General features: G+C 38.5%; 1 protein-coding gene across 32 annotated transcripts in view; it reads right to left on the bottom strand.

The window, feature by feature from the left end:
• Nucleotides 1–4,935: 4,935 nt before the first annotated feature.
• Nucleotides 4,936–16,368, bottom strand: part of Bap170 (Brahma associated protein 170kD) — a 56,673-nt gene continuing 45,240 nt past the window's right edge. For 13 of the 32 annotated variants that reach the window (XM_089739973.1, XM_089739994.1, XM_089739989.1 and 10 more), the window contains 7 exons: nucleotides 14,752–14,862; nucleotides 13,738–13,874; nucleotides 13,277–13,439; nucleotides 12,723–12,875; nucleotides 9,574–9,609; nucleotides 6,087–6,178; nucleotides 4,936–5,502 (listed from right to left, as the gene is read on the bottom strand). In XM_089739973.1, coding sequence (XP_089596099.1) covers nucleotides 5,400–5,502; nucleotides 6,087–6,178; nucleotides 9,574–9,609; nucleotides 12,723–12,875; nucleotides 13,277–13,439; nucleotides 13,738–13,874; nucleotides 14,752–14,862 — 795 coding nt within the window. In that variant the 3' untranslated portion in view covers nucleotides 4,936–5,399. The remainder of the gene's footprint in view (nucleotides 5,503–6,086; nucleotides 6,179–9,573; nucleotides 9,610–12,722; nucleotides 12,876–13,276; nucleotides 13,440–13,737; nucleotides 13,875–14,751; nucleotides 14,863–16,368) is intronic. The other 19 variants (XM_089739982.1, XM_089739999.1, XM_089739996.1 and 16 more) reach the window with 6 other exon arrangements.

Here is a 16,368-nt window from a genome sequence, read left to right as displayed (position 1 = left end):
CTTTTAAAAATATAAGCGAAGGCATAGTGCATCGCGATTTACTTTTACTGGCGGCAGGACCTTTTTTTTTTTTTTTATTGCTTAGATGGGTGGACGAGCTCACAGCCCACCTGATGTTAAGTGGTTACTGGAGCCCATAGACATCCACAACGTAAATGCGCCACCCACCTTGAGATAAAAGTTCTAAGGTCTCAAGTATAGTAACGACGGCTGCCCCACCCTTCAAACCGAAACGCATTACTGCTTCACGGCAGAAATAGGCGGGTGGTGGTACCCACCCGCGCGGACTCACAAGAGGTCCTACCACCAGTAATAAAACCTCTTGTGAGTCCGCACGGGTAGGACGCTTCCTATTGTCTAAATGAGAACTTTTTTTCCCCTACCTACGCTGATAACCTTGGGAGGCTATTTCAGCTTCGTCCTAACGTGTAGGTGAGCTCACAGGCTCAACCTGAGAGAATTGCTAACACTAGCCCTAGAAAGAGCAGTGCTTCGCAGAATCTACTACCGAATCGTAATTGCGACCCACTGAGAAGATCCGGCGAGAAAGTCAGTGGGTTGTCTCTATGGGCTAGTAAATGTCATCATCCATTCCATTGAATAGTTGAGTATCTCAAAACAGGCAAATTTTCACATTTATTATATTAGTGTAGATTAGTCTTAGGAGCAGCCCTTATGGATCTCGTGTACGGTGGATACCCACCAACACTTCAGTTTTCAAACACAAGCATCCAGTAAATCTGAAAAATACGTTTGATTTTTCTCCTACATCTACAATGTAAATGCTGCCACCCACCTTGAGATATCATTTCTAAGGTCTCAGGTCTCTCACTACAGTACAACAGCTGCTCCACCCTTCAAACCGAAACGCATTACTGGTTAACGGCAAAAATAGGCAGGGTAGTGGTACCTACCCGCGCGGACTCACAAGACGTCCTACCACCAGTAGTAATATAAGCGGTACAATAAATGTTCTGATGCAATTCGACTGCAAAGCCTAGGTAAGTAAGTGACTCAACCGTTAACACCAAAAGGGCGGTCGACTGGCTTTCGAAGTCAATAAAAATGTTGAGAATGCTAGTTTCCTTACATCTGATTTCCGGAAAAACCGCCGATGATACGTGCCGAGGCATGAATCCGCGACTGTTGAGTGCATAACAACCACATACGAGCTTACTGTTATTTATGCATACAAGCTTACTGTTATTTATGTTTAACCACTATTACTGTTATTTGAATGTTAAAAATAATTGTTTACATTAAAACAGCGTAATTCTTTACTAGTTCTTATTCATATATTTGTTACGATACAAAATGTTGACCGATTAATATAACGATAAATCGCGATTGATAAAATAATTATCACATAGAAAAAGCAAATCGGAAGAGTGAAACATCACTACACGAGTAGTGACATTGTGACATGAACAGTCTAAGCGATAAAAATATTTTTTTTCGGGCCGAGGGAAGAACCTCCTACGAGGTCCCCGCGCCTAGGGGGCGTGCGGGGTATGTGAGACTCAACGATCTGCAGGTGTTGAGAGCAGACCGCGGACCCAAGGAATTTAGGGCCCACCCACTAAACGACTCCCCACTTTAACTCATTTAAAGCTTTTAAACACTCATTTAAAACTTTCCTTCGTTAGGAACGGTTAGCTGGTAGAAAACTCAAGAAAGTTAAGCTCGCCATTTTTTATATCTTATCGCAATTACTGTAATATTAACTATGTGTACAATAAAGAATAAAGATAAAGAACTTGTAATATATGTTTAAATATATATCGCATATAAGGTGCTATAAAGTCACTTATGCAATTTTTGTTAACACTGAATTGAGTATGAGAAAATACATTTTTTGATAGTTATTAGTGAGACGAGCGAGATGTTTGCTTTTGCTGATGGAGTTTAAATATTATCATTTTATTTCTATAGCCTAGCAGAACTATACAAGAATTATATACAATAAGATGTTGAATTTTCCAACATTTTCCTGAAAAATTAGATAATTTGCATGAGTGACGTTATCGCACCGTATCTGCGATATATTTTAATGTTTTCCCTGTCAATTTTCGATCAATCGATTCTATTTGAATCTGCAAATAAACTCTTATCCATTTATTGTAACTATTAAGAGCCTAAGTATTCCTTGCGCACCGATTTATTCACTTACCATTTTCATTTTTTTTAAACTAACTAACTTTACTTCAGCCTATGATAATAATCTGCTGGTCATCAGATCATCTAACAGGTCTCTAAGTCTCTGGTTTGCACAATCGAGATTGGTGGTTGAGCACATGTATAGGTTCCAGGACACGTGTTTAGAGGAAACATCCGGGGACCCGCAACCCTTATCCCACACTTTCAATGCAATGGACAATGAACTTTCAAAGCAATGGACACTGAAAACATGATATAAATAAAACACAATAACACGTTTCACTTATGTTTTGTTTATTTATTTAAAAAAAAAGAATTAATAACAAATTCAACCCGTCTATTGAATTACACAAATTATGACGTCACTCTATTCTAGACACAAAAACTGTAGAGTAGAACGTAAGATTACATAAAAAAATCAAGTCTGTGAGTCTGTGTTAAAACTTACAATGCTACTTATAAAATCAAAATTTAAAAATACTATAGCTTTTTTATATTATTCGCACGTACTCATTGATGCTAATTAAACAGTTCCAATACTAGCTAATCTCTAGCGATTAGCATTTCAGAATCAACCGAACACTAAATTAGTAAGATCTCTGTATAATAAAAATAAAATAAAATTAAATCTTTATGTGTAAAACTTTACGAGATACCTAGATATAACCTAAGCTACATTCACAGTCTTCAAATGAGAACGCGAAGTTTAGACAAGTAAATTTGACATTACACATCAACACTGTATAAGATAATGACAGTGACTAGTTTGTTTTTGAAGTGAAACTTCTAATGCGACTTCCAACAACGTTGCGTTAAACGTTTAACGCTACCATGGAGTAGAAAGAGACAGAGCGAGAGTGAATGCGTGGCACTCGAACGCATGCGCATAGTATACCTGTTACAGGCCAACGCGATCGTAAGCAACCAGTAGCGTTCAATATTTTAATGAAGTATTTAAAAAAATATATAAATTTATTTTTCTATCTATAATTTAAAATATATATAATACGAGTGTAAATGTAGAAGATGTCGCATCTCTTATAGACAGCATTCCATATTAAAAGACAAATCTGTGATTTAACGATGAAAAATAAAGAAAACCACAATACTACAAATCGAAAAAGAAGTTCCACTTCATTCACGCGCACTTTTTTTGTCCTTAACATCTCACTGTAGGCCAATAATTTTCCTTTCAAAACAAAAGAGCATCACATGCGGCAAGCACATAGACTGACGCGATGGTGCAGTAGTTAGGAACCCTAAGTGCTGGGCCGGAGACGTGGGTTCGATTCAGCCATCGGACAAACCGTAATGTGGTGACCAAATTTTTTTGTCTGGATGTTTATTATCTACATATTTAAACATAGTACTGGGAATCGTTTGGGGCTAGACGACAGTGTGTGTGTGACTGATCTCTTGATTATTATTAATATATCTGGAATAACCGCTATTTTGTTAATTTAGTTAATAAAATAGTCGTATTTCCCCGTAAAGATCGCTAAGCATTAACAATAATATTGTTTTAAATTTTACGAACACTATTTATTACCACTTCAATAGCACTACCACACTACTGTGTCCATAGTTTTATGTGGAATATCTAAAAAAATTTACATTTATTAACTTCGTTTAGTAACTTGATGTCAAGGAGCAAGCGCAAGACAGGGTAAAGTGGAGACAACTTGTGAGGGCCCTATGTACCAGCGGGATACCCTAGGACTACAACAACAATAACTTCGTCCCCGTGAACTATTCTTGTATTCTTCTGACTACACGAGTTTTTTTAAGCCGAATTGTGTATAAACTGTTTTTGATAATCGAAAACCAGTTGCTTGTCCGATACAGCATTTATTGAAGTGAAACTTCTTTAAGCGCATGAGGGTAAAATTTTTACAGAACGTCACGCAGGGATGTAACGGAAGTGACATCAAACTATTATTGAAATGAAGTACTTGTCAAATGTCAGTAGTAGTTGTTGTTGTATTTGTAACTGGAAAGGCAAATGTATCATACCATACAGCCTAATATTTTATATTTTTTTTGTGAAAAATGTTAATAGGAATTGAAATGAAATCAAAAGAATTTGGAACATTAATCAAATAGCATGAAATTAAATTAGTCAATTCAATTGGCAAAATATTAGTCATTTACAATTTAGAAATCTAAACATAATGTGACTGTCAACACTGAGGTTTGAGATTGACATTTGACAGACTTTTGGCGGGAACATATCTTCCTTTTTTCCTTCCTCTAAGTCTCGGAAATCTAAAGTTTTAGATTTGTATAAATATAAGCAAGACTTATAAATCAGTTCGCCAAAAAAGTTTCACTTCTGACATGTGTACTTTGTATGCACGCCCTTTTTTTTGTAATAAGTCTTCCGGGTTAAGCACTTAAATCGATATCGACTAAATTATTAAGTATTAAAAATTAATAATCGCTACGATTGCTTTTGTTTGTCTGATCGATTTTAATCGAATCAAACATTAATCTCTTGAATATAAAAATACATCTATATTGGAACGGAGTTTACAATATTGTATACAATTTGTATTGAATACAATATTGTAACTGAGACATTTCTCTATCGATTCAGCTTACCGTCCTATTTGAGAAAATGCAAAAATATTTTATATTTTTATAATAAATAATAAAATATTGACAAATATTTTTTCATCTTTCGAAAAAAAATTGCAAGATCTACTTCATACAGATTTCATTCACATTGTATGCATCGTTTAACTAACTCTTTATTTTTTTATTTTTTTTAATCTTTACTTATTACAAACACAAAAAGATAAAGCAAACGGAACTTCGTTCGAATTATGTAGTTGTCAATGAAACACAAGTCTCTCTGGTTTTTTTTTTCTCAAACTTACACTAGCACAAGTTTCATTCATACAAAACAATTATCATTATACCTTACTTTACAAAAAAAAAACTATACTTAATGTCTATCCACTCGTTCGCGCACTAATAAAACATACACACACAATCGAACGTAACCCGTTTAAAAATTTCATAAAATACTGATCTATGTATTAGACATACAAAATGACAGTTCGTGTTGCGCCACGCTTAAGGCCAGTTTTATGTGACGTTAGAGAATTTTTTTTTATTTTTTATTTCGTGTTGCGCCACGCTTAAGGCCGTTTTTATATGACGTTAGAGAAAATGTTTTTTTTTCAACGCGGCTCTGCTTTTCGCACGTCCGCTCAGGGCTTGTGCCCGTTAAGCGATTCTCATATGTTGTTCATGTCGTACAGTACTTGGGCGATCGTGCGCGAGGCTTCGACTGTGCTGAGCGCGATCGCGGACAAATGCGACTCGTACGAACGCAATTGCCTGAAACAACGTAAATAAATAAGGTTTTTTTTCCTACCTAAGCTGATAGCCTTGAGAGGCTATATAAGCGTAACCTTAACTAGTAGGTGAGCTCAAACCGGAGTGTTGCTAACACTGGCCCTAGCAGGAGTAGAGCTTCGCATAATCTACCACCGGATCGGAAACGCGACCCACTGAGAAGATCCGGAGAGAAACTCAGTGGGCTGTGTCTGTAGGTTAACTTACTCGTCGAGCCCTTCGTCGCAAATGACAGGTTCAACGAGAACGGTGACCGGTGCTTGTGGTACCTAAAAGCACTGTTAATGGATCGGGAGGATCCGTAATGACGTGTTTAGGGCGACGTAGACTATTTACCGTTCGGTCTACCGGATCAGTATGCTTAATGCGAGTTTTTTGCCGTTCTCGATAGCGTAAAAGTTAGCTCATATTTGTATGGAATGGGATCGTATGTTTGCCGTTAGGGGCGCTGTTCCAACTGCAAACAAATTGGGTTAACTTTCACGCTATCGAGAACGTTAAAAAACTCGCACTAAGCACACGGGTATGAAAAGTACTAGTATAATAACAACTTATTTAAAACTCACCGTCTTCCTGTATTCGAATAAATGACGATATTCCTCAGGATGAGGGCGGCCGTCAATCTAATGCTCTTCGTTACAGGACCTTCGTTTTCGTCCTGGATCAATACAAAAATACATTACTGAGGACTTTCCACATTAACAATACTATTTGAAAACAACCAAAAAATGACATCGACAAATTTTAAAAACAAAAATATCTTCACACCATTTTATTACATACAATTTCCCAACTTATAAGAACATGCATATTTCACGAAAAATCTAGTTTTTTTTGTTGTTTTTTTATCACATGTTTTATTTAAGAATCTTCAACATGTATGTATATATATAGTTGTATACTTATAGATTTGCGTAATAACTTTTCGAAAACATTCAATGAAAGCACGAACGAATAAAGAACCAATAGATACAAAAGTTTGAGATTAGCAAAGCAAGAAACACGATAATGGAGCCGACATGTAGATCAATCTCTTAAATAATCTATACTAATACATGTATAAATCTAGTGGTTTTTATGGATGTTCCGTTATAACTGCTGAACCATGCATCCGATTGACTTGAAACTTGGTATCCATGTAGAAAATACATGTACTTAATGGATAGGCTAATATTTATATCAGTATTGGACTCCCTACACCAGTTGCGGGGACGTTAATGATGAGAATCTTTGTGGGGATGAGAAATAATAATGTTAATTTTAAGTGCCCAGCGAAGCGGACAGGTACAGCTAGTTATAATATAAAGACAGTTGGATGTCACAATCCCTTCCCGTCCCTTCACCCACCTCGATACACGTACTGGAAGGTCTCATTTGTGTTGTATAAACGACTAACCCGCCCTTCTTATCTAAACTAACGACTGTTATGGAGAATTAAGGACAGGGTGGCGGTAGTAACCCGTGCGTGCTCACAAGAAACCCTAACATTGACAAACCGTGTAACTCACTTTTGTACACAACGTTATGTTAATTTCAAATCGATTATTATTACATTTAAAAACCGAATAAAATCGATATTTCTTAAAAACAAATACTATAGTAGAATTATTTTGTCCGTGCAGTTTGGGCCATAAAACATAGCTCGGCTAGGGCGGTGAACATGTTGTGCGGGCGCAACGCCATTATCGATAAAAATAAATGAGTCGTCGAAGATAGGTACACGGCGGCGGGGTGGTATACGAAGGGTGGTGAGACATTGTTATGCTAAGAGTAATTTGTACTTACCTGCAAATTATAGTATATTTTGTCGAAGAGAAATGTGTTTTTATGCATTCGTTCTCTGAATTTCTTTAGTGACACAATGGCTACTACTCCTTTGTTTTGTATCAAAACGGCAGAATTTATTCAAAATAACATTTGCAGGTGTCGTTATCAACAATGAGTTAAAAATTTTCACTGAAATAAGAATAAGTCCCGAAAAGTTACAAAGTGTTAATATCTGCCGTTCTCGTTAACTTGCTGCGGCGATACGTGGTGTAAGTGTTCGATTAGTGATTCTTTCTTTCATTTTAATCACTAACCCACAAAATGACAAAACTAAATACACTATCGATAACGCTTATCGACAACAATAATGCGCATCACTATGCCCGTCCTTAAGGCTCGTGAGTGGAAGAGAGAGCGAAATACTCGCTTCACCGCTCCGATTTTTTATGACACACACTGCACGGACAAAATAATTCTACTATAGTCACATACTGATATTTTAAAATCGCCTCAGAAAAGTTTTTTTAAAGAATCGCGTGTAACTTCTTGAGTCTGTAGATTCCGCTGTTTCAGGTATTTTGCCGCATAGTTCCGATAGATTTTGTATTGGCTATTCAGTTAACCGAGTTAAATGGATCTTTGTTTTTATTTTTCCCAGAACTATTGTAACGAATTAGGTTTTTTTTTTATTGCTTACTTGGGTGGACGAGCTCACAGCCCACCTGGTGTTAAGTGGTTACTGGAGCCCATAGACATCCACAACGTAAATGCGCCACCCACCTTGAGATATAAGTTCTAAGGTCTCAGTATAGTTACAACGGCTGCCCCACCCTTCAAACCGAAACGCATTACTGCTTGACGGCAGCAATAGGCGGGGTGGTGATACCTACCCGTGCGGACTCACAAGAGGTCCTACCACCAGTAATTACGCAAATTATAATTTTGCGGGTTTCATTTTTATTACACGATGTTATTCCTTCACCGTGGAAATCAATCGTGAACGTTTGTTGAGTACGTATTTCATTAGAAAAATTGGTACCCGCCTGAGATTCGAACATCGGTGCATCGCTCAACACGAATGCACCGGACGTCTTACTCGTTAGGCCACGACGACTTCAGAATTGTAATTGAATTTCGAGGAACCCAGTATATTTCATATATATTGTAGTGTGCGTAGCGATGTCAACGTCAGAATCGATATATAGCCCGTTATATAGAATCTTTTTTTTAATTCACATAGAAAGATTTGCACGTTTTCCATCCGTATGACACATCGGTTGAATTACTGGTGGTAGAACCTCTTGTGAGTCCGCACGGGTAGGTACCACCACCCTGCCTATTTCAGTCGTGAAGCAGTAATGCGTTTCGGTTAGAAGGGTGGGGCAGCCGTTGTAACTATACTGAGACCTTAGAACTTATATCTCAAGGTGGGTGGCGCATTTACGTCGTAGATGTCTATGGACTCCAGTAACCGCTTAACACCAGGAGGGCTGTGAGCTCGTCCACCCATCTTTCCTACCAATGTATAGCCTTGAGAGGCTATTACAGCTTCGCCATAACATGTAGGTGAGCTCACGGGACTCAAACCGGAGTGTTGCTAATACTGGCCCTAGCAAGAGCAGTGCTTCGCATAATCTACCACCGGATCGGAAACGCGACCCGCTGAGAAAATCCGGCGAGAAACTCAGTGGGCTGGGTCTATGGGTTAATTCGCTCGTCGAGCCCTTCGTCGCAAACGACGGGTTCGACGAGGAGGGTAATGGATCGGGAGTATCCGTAATGACGTGAGTTGGGCGACGCCGACTATTTACCATTCGGGCTACAGGATCGGGTATGTAATTCCCAGCGGCCACGACAAGAGGGTTCTCATGTCGTGCCGCTTTCTCCAAGTGTAGACGCAACGAAAATACGAATTCCAATAAAAATAAAGCCAAGCTACAGTTTTCATGAACACATATTATTATGTGCTTCCTTATTTATATCACGATAAAAAGGAATATTAAAGTTTTTGACACGAAATAATTCTGCGTTAAGATCTGAGACGTCAACTAGACGTATGTAGTGGGTACACGACACGTTCAAACCCAAAATAATCACCAAACAATTCGTTCCGAGGCAAACAAGGAAAAAAAAACGTAAATTGAATAAAAACATTTAAACGTACAAACAACATAAATCACAAACAATACCGACAAACAAGACAAAAGTAAAGCACGCAAACAAAACAAAACAAACAAACAAAATAGAACGCATTCAAAGCGAGATGAACACTTGCGTTTTGCTCACCAATTGCTCCGGGGTGCGGCCAAGTTCTGCTCTTTGCTGCGCGCACAAACACAGACACGTTAGAGAGACACGCTTCGTATGCGCATTAGTTGTGATTGACGAATCAGGCTCCCCGCGTACTAGGCAGCCTGGCTGGCATATTTAAGCAGCCAGTTATAGAAGCAAATCGAGGCTCATTTATGATCCTTTCGTCGACCGATTTGGACTTTATCTCGTATAAAACGCAAAGAAAAGACACTGGATTCATCCTCTTTTTCTAGAACGGCTCTCAAAAGGGTTATTCTATAATTATTTCAAAGATGTTGATACGTACCCTGACCGGTTTTTTTGAAATACAAGGGATTGTACAAGCATCCTGTGTCATATAACTAACATTTGGCAAAACGAATATGCATTGGCTGCTACAACAAGTGCGCGGGGACTGACAGCAGCCACATACATTCGACAACACTCGCTCTGGCTGCAATTGGCTGCCGTTCAACAGACGCGTTGTATTGGCTGCAACAGCCAAGGGTTCCGGGCTGCTTATGTGCGCGGGCTTCCATACAACGCCATATATTCGTCTGGCTGCCTAATGCGCGGGGAGTCTAACTATAGATGACGTCAACGATTATTGCAAGCACGGATTGGTTGGAGCAGACCCGCGATCCGATTTATACGATACGATTCTGACATCGATCTCGTGCGTCGAATCGTGAGTTTTTTTTTACCTAAACTGATAGCCTTGAGAGGCTATGTCAGCGTAACCCTAACGTGTGGGTGGCTCTCGGGGCTCAAACGTGGAAGCGTGAGGTGATAATGTGACTACTTGTTCGAAAATCTACCAGTAAAAAAACTTTATCGAACAATGAACGATTTTTGAAGTGAAACTTCTTTAGAATCATTGTGATTTCAAACTCGATGAAACGAAATGAAACGAAACGAAAAAATACGTGTGCCGCGATTGGCTTGCCGAAGCGGCTCCGAACGGCGCCGACAAATAACGAAGCGCTCCACACAGTCTCGCGTCCCCGACTAGTTTTTTTAATATTTTAATTTAAGCATCAACGAGTTAATTGATTTAATATTGACTAATGACCCAGTGGCGGCAGCACGCTTCGATGATTGAAATACGAGCGGCAAACGAGAAGGCTTTATGTAAGCTGATAATTAACTATGAAATATAAACTGAGAAATTGTATATATGTATCTGGGAAGGTCGCGGTATTTTTTAGATTAGTTCACACTGGCACACTAGATATGGTTTTTAATTAAAAGAAGATGAATGTCTTCGATCGTCATGACGACGTTAACCGAGTGAGTTTCTCGCCGGATCTTCTGAGTCGGTCGCGTTTCCGATCCGTTGGTAGATTCTGTGAAGCACTGCTCTTGCCAGGGCCAGTGTTGACAACGTCGTAAGGTTTGAGCCCCTTGAGCACCTACTAGTTAAGGTTGCGCTGAAATGGTCTCTCAAGACAATCAGGTTGGGTAGGAAAAAAAATGACGTAATTACGAGTTTTTTTTTTAATAAAAAATATGGTGTTAAAGTAAAAATCCAGTAAGTAGATTTCGCCCTATAATAACCACATTAATATAAATGTAAGCTGAGAAATTGCATTCAAACTCTTAACCGTTAAAACTGGGCTGCGATTTAGCTGTCCTACGAACGAAATTTAACCCTTAGCACCAGACAGACGTTACACTCATCCGTTTTCGAAAGCATTAAAAATAATATTTTACGAGTCATCGTGGCCTAAAATGTGAGACCCGGTGCATCACTATTGATTTAATAAGCTCATTCGATTTAATTCCACGAGCTTTCTTGTCCTTTTTAAAAACTTCAATCTCAGACACCATAATCACGTGTTCCATTCGTTCTACAATTTTTTTATTGCCTTTGTGCGCAGACGAGCATACGGCCCACCTGATGGTGAGTGGTCACCGTCGCTCATGGACGTCAGCAATGCCAGGGGCAGAGCCAGGCCGCTGCCTACCAAAAATTACTGACATAATTCCTACCTAAAGCGAAACTTATTCGAAAACTGTACTTTGTACTTGCATTTAGCACTACAAGGACTGTTTGCAAAAAAAACTGCTAATATATTATTATATTTATTATAGTTCACAATTGTAGTATTATAATAAAACATTAAAGAACATAACTAGAGTCGTGTCGTACTGATTTGTCGAAAGTGACTACTTATAATAAAATAAAATAATAAACATTGTATAGATATGTTTTTTCTCGTTACAACGTAGCGTTATTAATGAAGTGCTTTTTGCGTGATTAGAAAATAGCGCGTGCTATTTATTACAATGACTACAGACAAACAAAGAAAGCTTTTGCAGATCAAACTAATTCCTATAGTAAACATTCTCGAATGTTTTAATTCTCGAAAGCTAGATATCTCATTTTTAAATAAGCTGTATATTTTTTATTTTATTTATACAAAAGCTGTCTTAAAATATAAAAAAAACGTTTAAATAAACACAATTATTTATTTAAATATTATGCGCGTTTTGTTTATTTAAATAATGAAATAATATGGTGCGTGATAACAAACTATTTTACACGCTTTTTGCATTACAACGCAACTTGACTTCATTTGAGATTGCTGGCTCACAAAACATGAATTAAAAGTGTTATTAGCCAAACGAATGAATATCATTTCAAAAAACTTTTTTTTTTTTTGTTTGGTTGGGTGTACGAGCTCACAGCCCACCTGGTGTTAAGTGGTTACCGGAGCCCATAGACATCTACAACGTAAATGCGCCACCCACCTTGAGATCTAAGTTCTAAGGTCTCAGTATAGTTACAACGGCTACCCCACCCTTCAAACCGAAACGCATTACTGCTTCACGGCTTACCGCTTCCTATCTCAAGGAAAATGGCGGATTTAAATATTTTTTTGTATCTACCTTTTCTCATAACCACAGATGTGTGACGTGTGGGCACGCAAATGTTTTTTTTTTTGTTATAGAAAAATGTTTTTTTTTTTTAAGTAATAGAAAATATATTTTTTTAGTAATAGAAAAATGTTTTTAATTTTAAAGAAATAGAGAATTGTTTTTTTAAGTAATAGAAAAATGTTTTTTTTAAGTAATAGAAAAAAGGTTTTGTATGTAATAGAAAAATGTTTTTTTAAGCAATAGAAAAATGGAATACGTACACTTACCATTAGCTCCCTCGGGTTGAACATGTCGGCTGCGTGTTTGTTGAGAGCGGCCAGCGCTGCGTTGGGAGGGTAGCCAACCGACACCGGCTTGTTGCCGTCCGCGTCCGAGGCGGTGTGACGACGCGAGTTGTAAATCGCTTTTAACGCCTGGAGATAAAGTTGAAAATTGCATGACAATGAATCGCGAGTACGTAGTGCCTCTTTGGTACTCTTATCGTAGCGTGGAAGTTTGTTGGAGAGGTCAATATACTTATATTAGCCTAACAACGAAGTGACTACCACCTCGAATTGTTTTCTCTAACGAGTGGGTGGAAGTAATTTTTTTTTGCTTTGATGTGTGGACGAGCTCACGGCCCACCTGGTGTTAAGTGGTTACCGGAGCCCACCACCTCGAGTCATAAGTTCTTAGGTATAAAATTTTATAGTACCACGGCTGCCCCGCCCTTCAAACCAAAACGCATTACTGCTTCACGGCAAAAATAGGCGGGGTGGTGGCATCTACCCGCGCGTAACAATATGAAAATACAAAATACGCAAAATTCACTGACCGCCACGGTACAGTGCTTGTCTGTGAGATGGTTGAGTAGCGCGAAGGTCTTCCTCGGCACGCGGTCGCAGTCCAGCCACAGACACGGCGCTTCGCCCCCCGCGCCGCCCGGGCAGTGCCGCCGCGCCGCGTGCACGAACACTTCCGACGCGTTCGCGAACGTTCTACGATAACCGCAATTCAGGAAAATATTAAATTAAAATCGATTTAAACGTATCGATATTTATTGAACACTTTTGAAATCGATTGTAAAATTTAAATATCAATTACATTTTTTTCTATGACGAAATAAACATATCGAATCAGTCGTTACACGAATTCGAAGTTTTCAATTAAAGTGAAAATTTAAAGAACACAACGGTTAAAAAAGAGGTAGGTACAATTGGAGTTATAACATTGACCTCTATATTTTTATTATATAATATTTTCAAGGACATGGAATTATTATTGTAGATAACTCACTTGCCGCATCCACTCCAGTGGCAGATCCAGGGCGTGTCGGGGTCGTGCGTGGAGGGCGGCGTGCGCGGACACGGCGGCGGCGGCGGCGGGGGGGGCGGAGTCGCCGTCGACTTGGGCGGTTTCGGCGTTACACTCTTCTAGAAATTACGATAAACGCTACTGAACGAAAACCCGGAGCGGCTTTTCGTTGTATTTGAAAATCGACCTTATTGTTACACGGCGACTGATTAGATTTAATTAGTAATTAGCGAAGAATTAAACAAATTGCAACCGATACCACTTGCCGAGACGTAATGGACTACTTCAGATCGCTCTTCATATAAACACGTATTTTCGTTCGAATTGATAAAACAGAAGTAATAGATAAGATGATTAAAAATAGTAGAAAAGTGCTATTGTGAGCTAACTGGAACAATTATGGAATTATTGTTGTTAGGATAGCTAATAAATAAATTTCTTATTAACCAACATTCGTTTTGAAAAACGAATTCGTTTTGAAATTGCGAAATAAAAAAATACTTTAAGACACAAATAGAAAATTAAAATAGATTTTGTCAAAATGACAATATCGTCAATATAAGTATGCATTATTGAGGATAACTCAAAAATTACCAGTCGAATTTTGATCAAATTTAAATGTGACTGCATGTGAAGAACAAGCACAACGATTTAAAGAAGAGCTATCAAAATTGGACCACCTAGACCAGCCTTTCCCAAAGTGGGCGATAACATCCTCGTGTGGGCGCTGCAGGCCTAAACGGTGGCGGTAAGAGACCCAGAAAAAAAACGGGGGCGTTGTGTAGGGGCTTGGGAGGTGATTTATAATTTTATCTAGGAGGACTCCCAGACACCGACGAGCTCTCCCTATAGTGGTTTTTAAATAGGTGAAAAAAATGGGGTCGCTAAAAATAATTTATTCTCAAAGTGGGCAGTAGACAAAATAAGTTTGGGAACCCCTGACCTAGCCGAATTGAGAAACTTTCTTTTTGAAAGTCTGTTAAAATGTTGTGATACCTCGGGAGTTACCGGCTGCGTCACAACTAGCTCCTTATCGCCGATCTTCGTGTTGCCAACCATCACCGGTTGCCGGGTGATCACCTGCCTCATCGCTTGTGCTTGCACTTTCTGTAAATAAAAAAAATTAAAAATAATGTCCTAACATCTATACTAATATATAAATCTAAAGTGGTTTTATGGATGTTCCGTTATAACTATTGAACAATGCATCCGATTGACTTGAAACTTGGTATCCATGTAGAAAATACATGTACTTAATGGATAGGCTAATATTTATATGAGTGTTGGATACCCTACACCAGTTGCTTGGCGTTAATAATGACAATCTTTGTGGGGGTGAGAAATAATAATGCTAATTTTAAATGCCCAGCGAAGCAGACGGGTACAGCTAGTATAATAATATTATGGTTAACGTATCAGTTTACAGAGATATTACTTACTTCTAGATATAGTGAGCTTAGTGTGAGTTTTTTAACGTTCTCGATGGCGTAAAAGTTAACCTAAATTTGTATGGAGTTGGAACGTTTGCCTACGTTTGCCGCTAGAGGCGCTGTTCCAATTCCATACAAATTTGAGTTAACTTTTACGCTATCGGGAACGTTAACAAAACTCGCACTAAATCCACAGATCAAAGGCTTTCTATAAACACAAACCCGCAAAAAAATGCAAGTTTGCGTAATTAATAGCGGTATTGTGGGGCCGCACAGTTCGGTGCAATTATTGTGTTTTATATTATTTTGTATTGCTTCTAAATGGGTGAACGAACTGACAGTTCAGCCGATGCTAATGATTTACCGGAGCCCGTAGACGACTACAAAGTAAATACCGTCACCCACCAGTTCTAATTTTCAGTTTTACAGCACAACGGCTGCCCCACCCTTCGAACCGGAAAGCATTACTGCTTCGCGGTAGTAAAGTACCCTCCCGCGCGCGGGTATACCACTAACATATCTATCTCGAACGAAGCAGTTATGAGACTTTTTGGTGGGAACGCGACAAGTAAAGTTGTGTGATTTGTTTTATTTTATCTATTTAGTATTTCTTCGAGTTTAAATGTGTAATAACGGTGGTTTATTAACTGTTTAATATTTGTGAAAGTGCACAAATGTGGGAAAATGAAACAAAGCCGCTGGACGTAACTTCTCCGTATCCTCCAAAAAGTCCACTGAAAAACTCTCCGTAAATAAACACCATTTTACTGAGATTATATTTCATCCCATATCATCTCATCTCATTTCGCTTAATTCAACCCAGTTGATTAACCTCTCAAATGAATCATATTCATTTCATTTCACTTTATATTATCATTTTTCGTAAAAATAAGAATATCAATTATTATAAGACATGACCTAAAGGTCGTAGTTACCAACCAGGTCAAAAAAAAAGAAAGAAGCAGTTATGCGTTCGGTTTTAAAGCATCGAACATTTATCAGAACACAATTCAGACTTCGACTTCATGTATTGAGGTGGAGGGCAATCGCTTCACAATATCTATAGACGCTGATAGCCGCTTATCAGAAGATGCTTCGTGAGATCGAATCTACATGCATTAGAGCTACATGCCGTAGAGCTAGGCCAGGGCAATCGAGCTGTTCAACAAATTTATGTCCGAAA

The sequence above is a fragment of the Bombyx mandarina genome, chromosome A1 (assembly GCF_030267445.1).
Source record: "Bombyx mandarina strain Sakado chromosome A1, ASM3026744v2".
Taxonomy (NCBI): Eukaryota; Metazoa; Arthropoda; class Insecta; order Lepidoptera; family Bombycidae; genus Bombyx; species Bombyx mandarina.
This window is presented reverse-complemented; position numbering and strand designations above follow the sequence as displayed.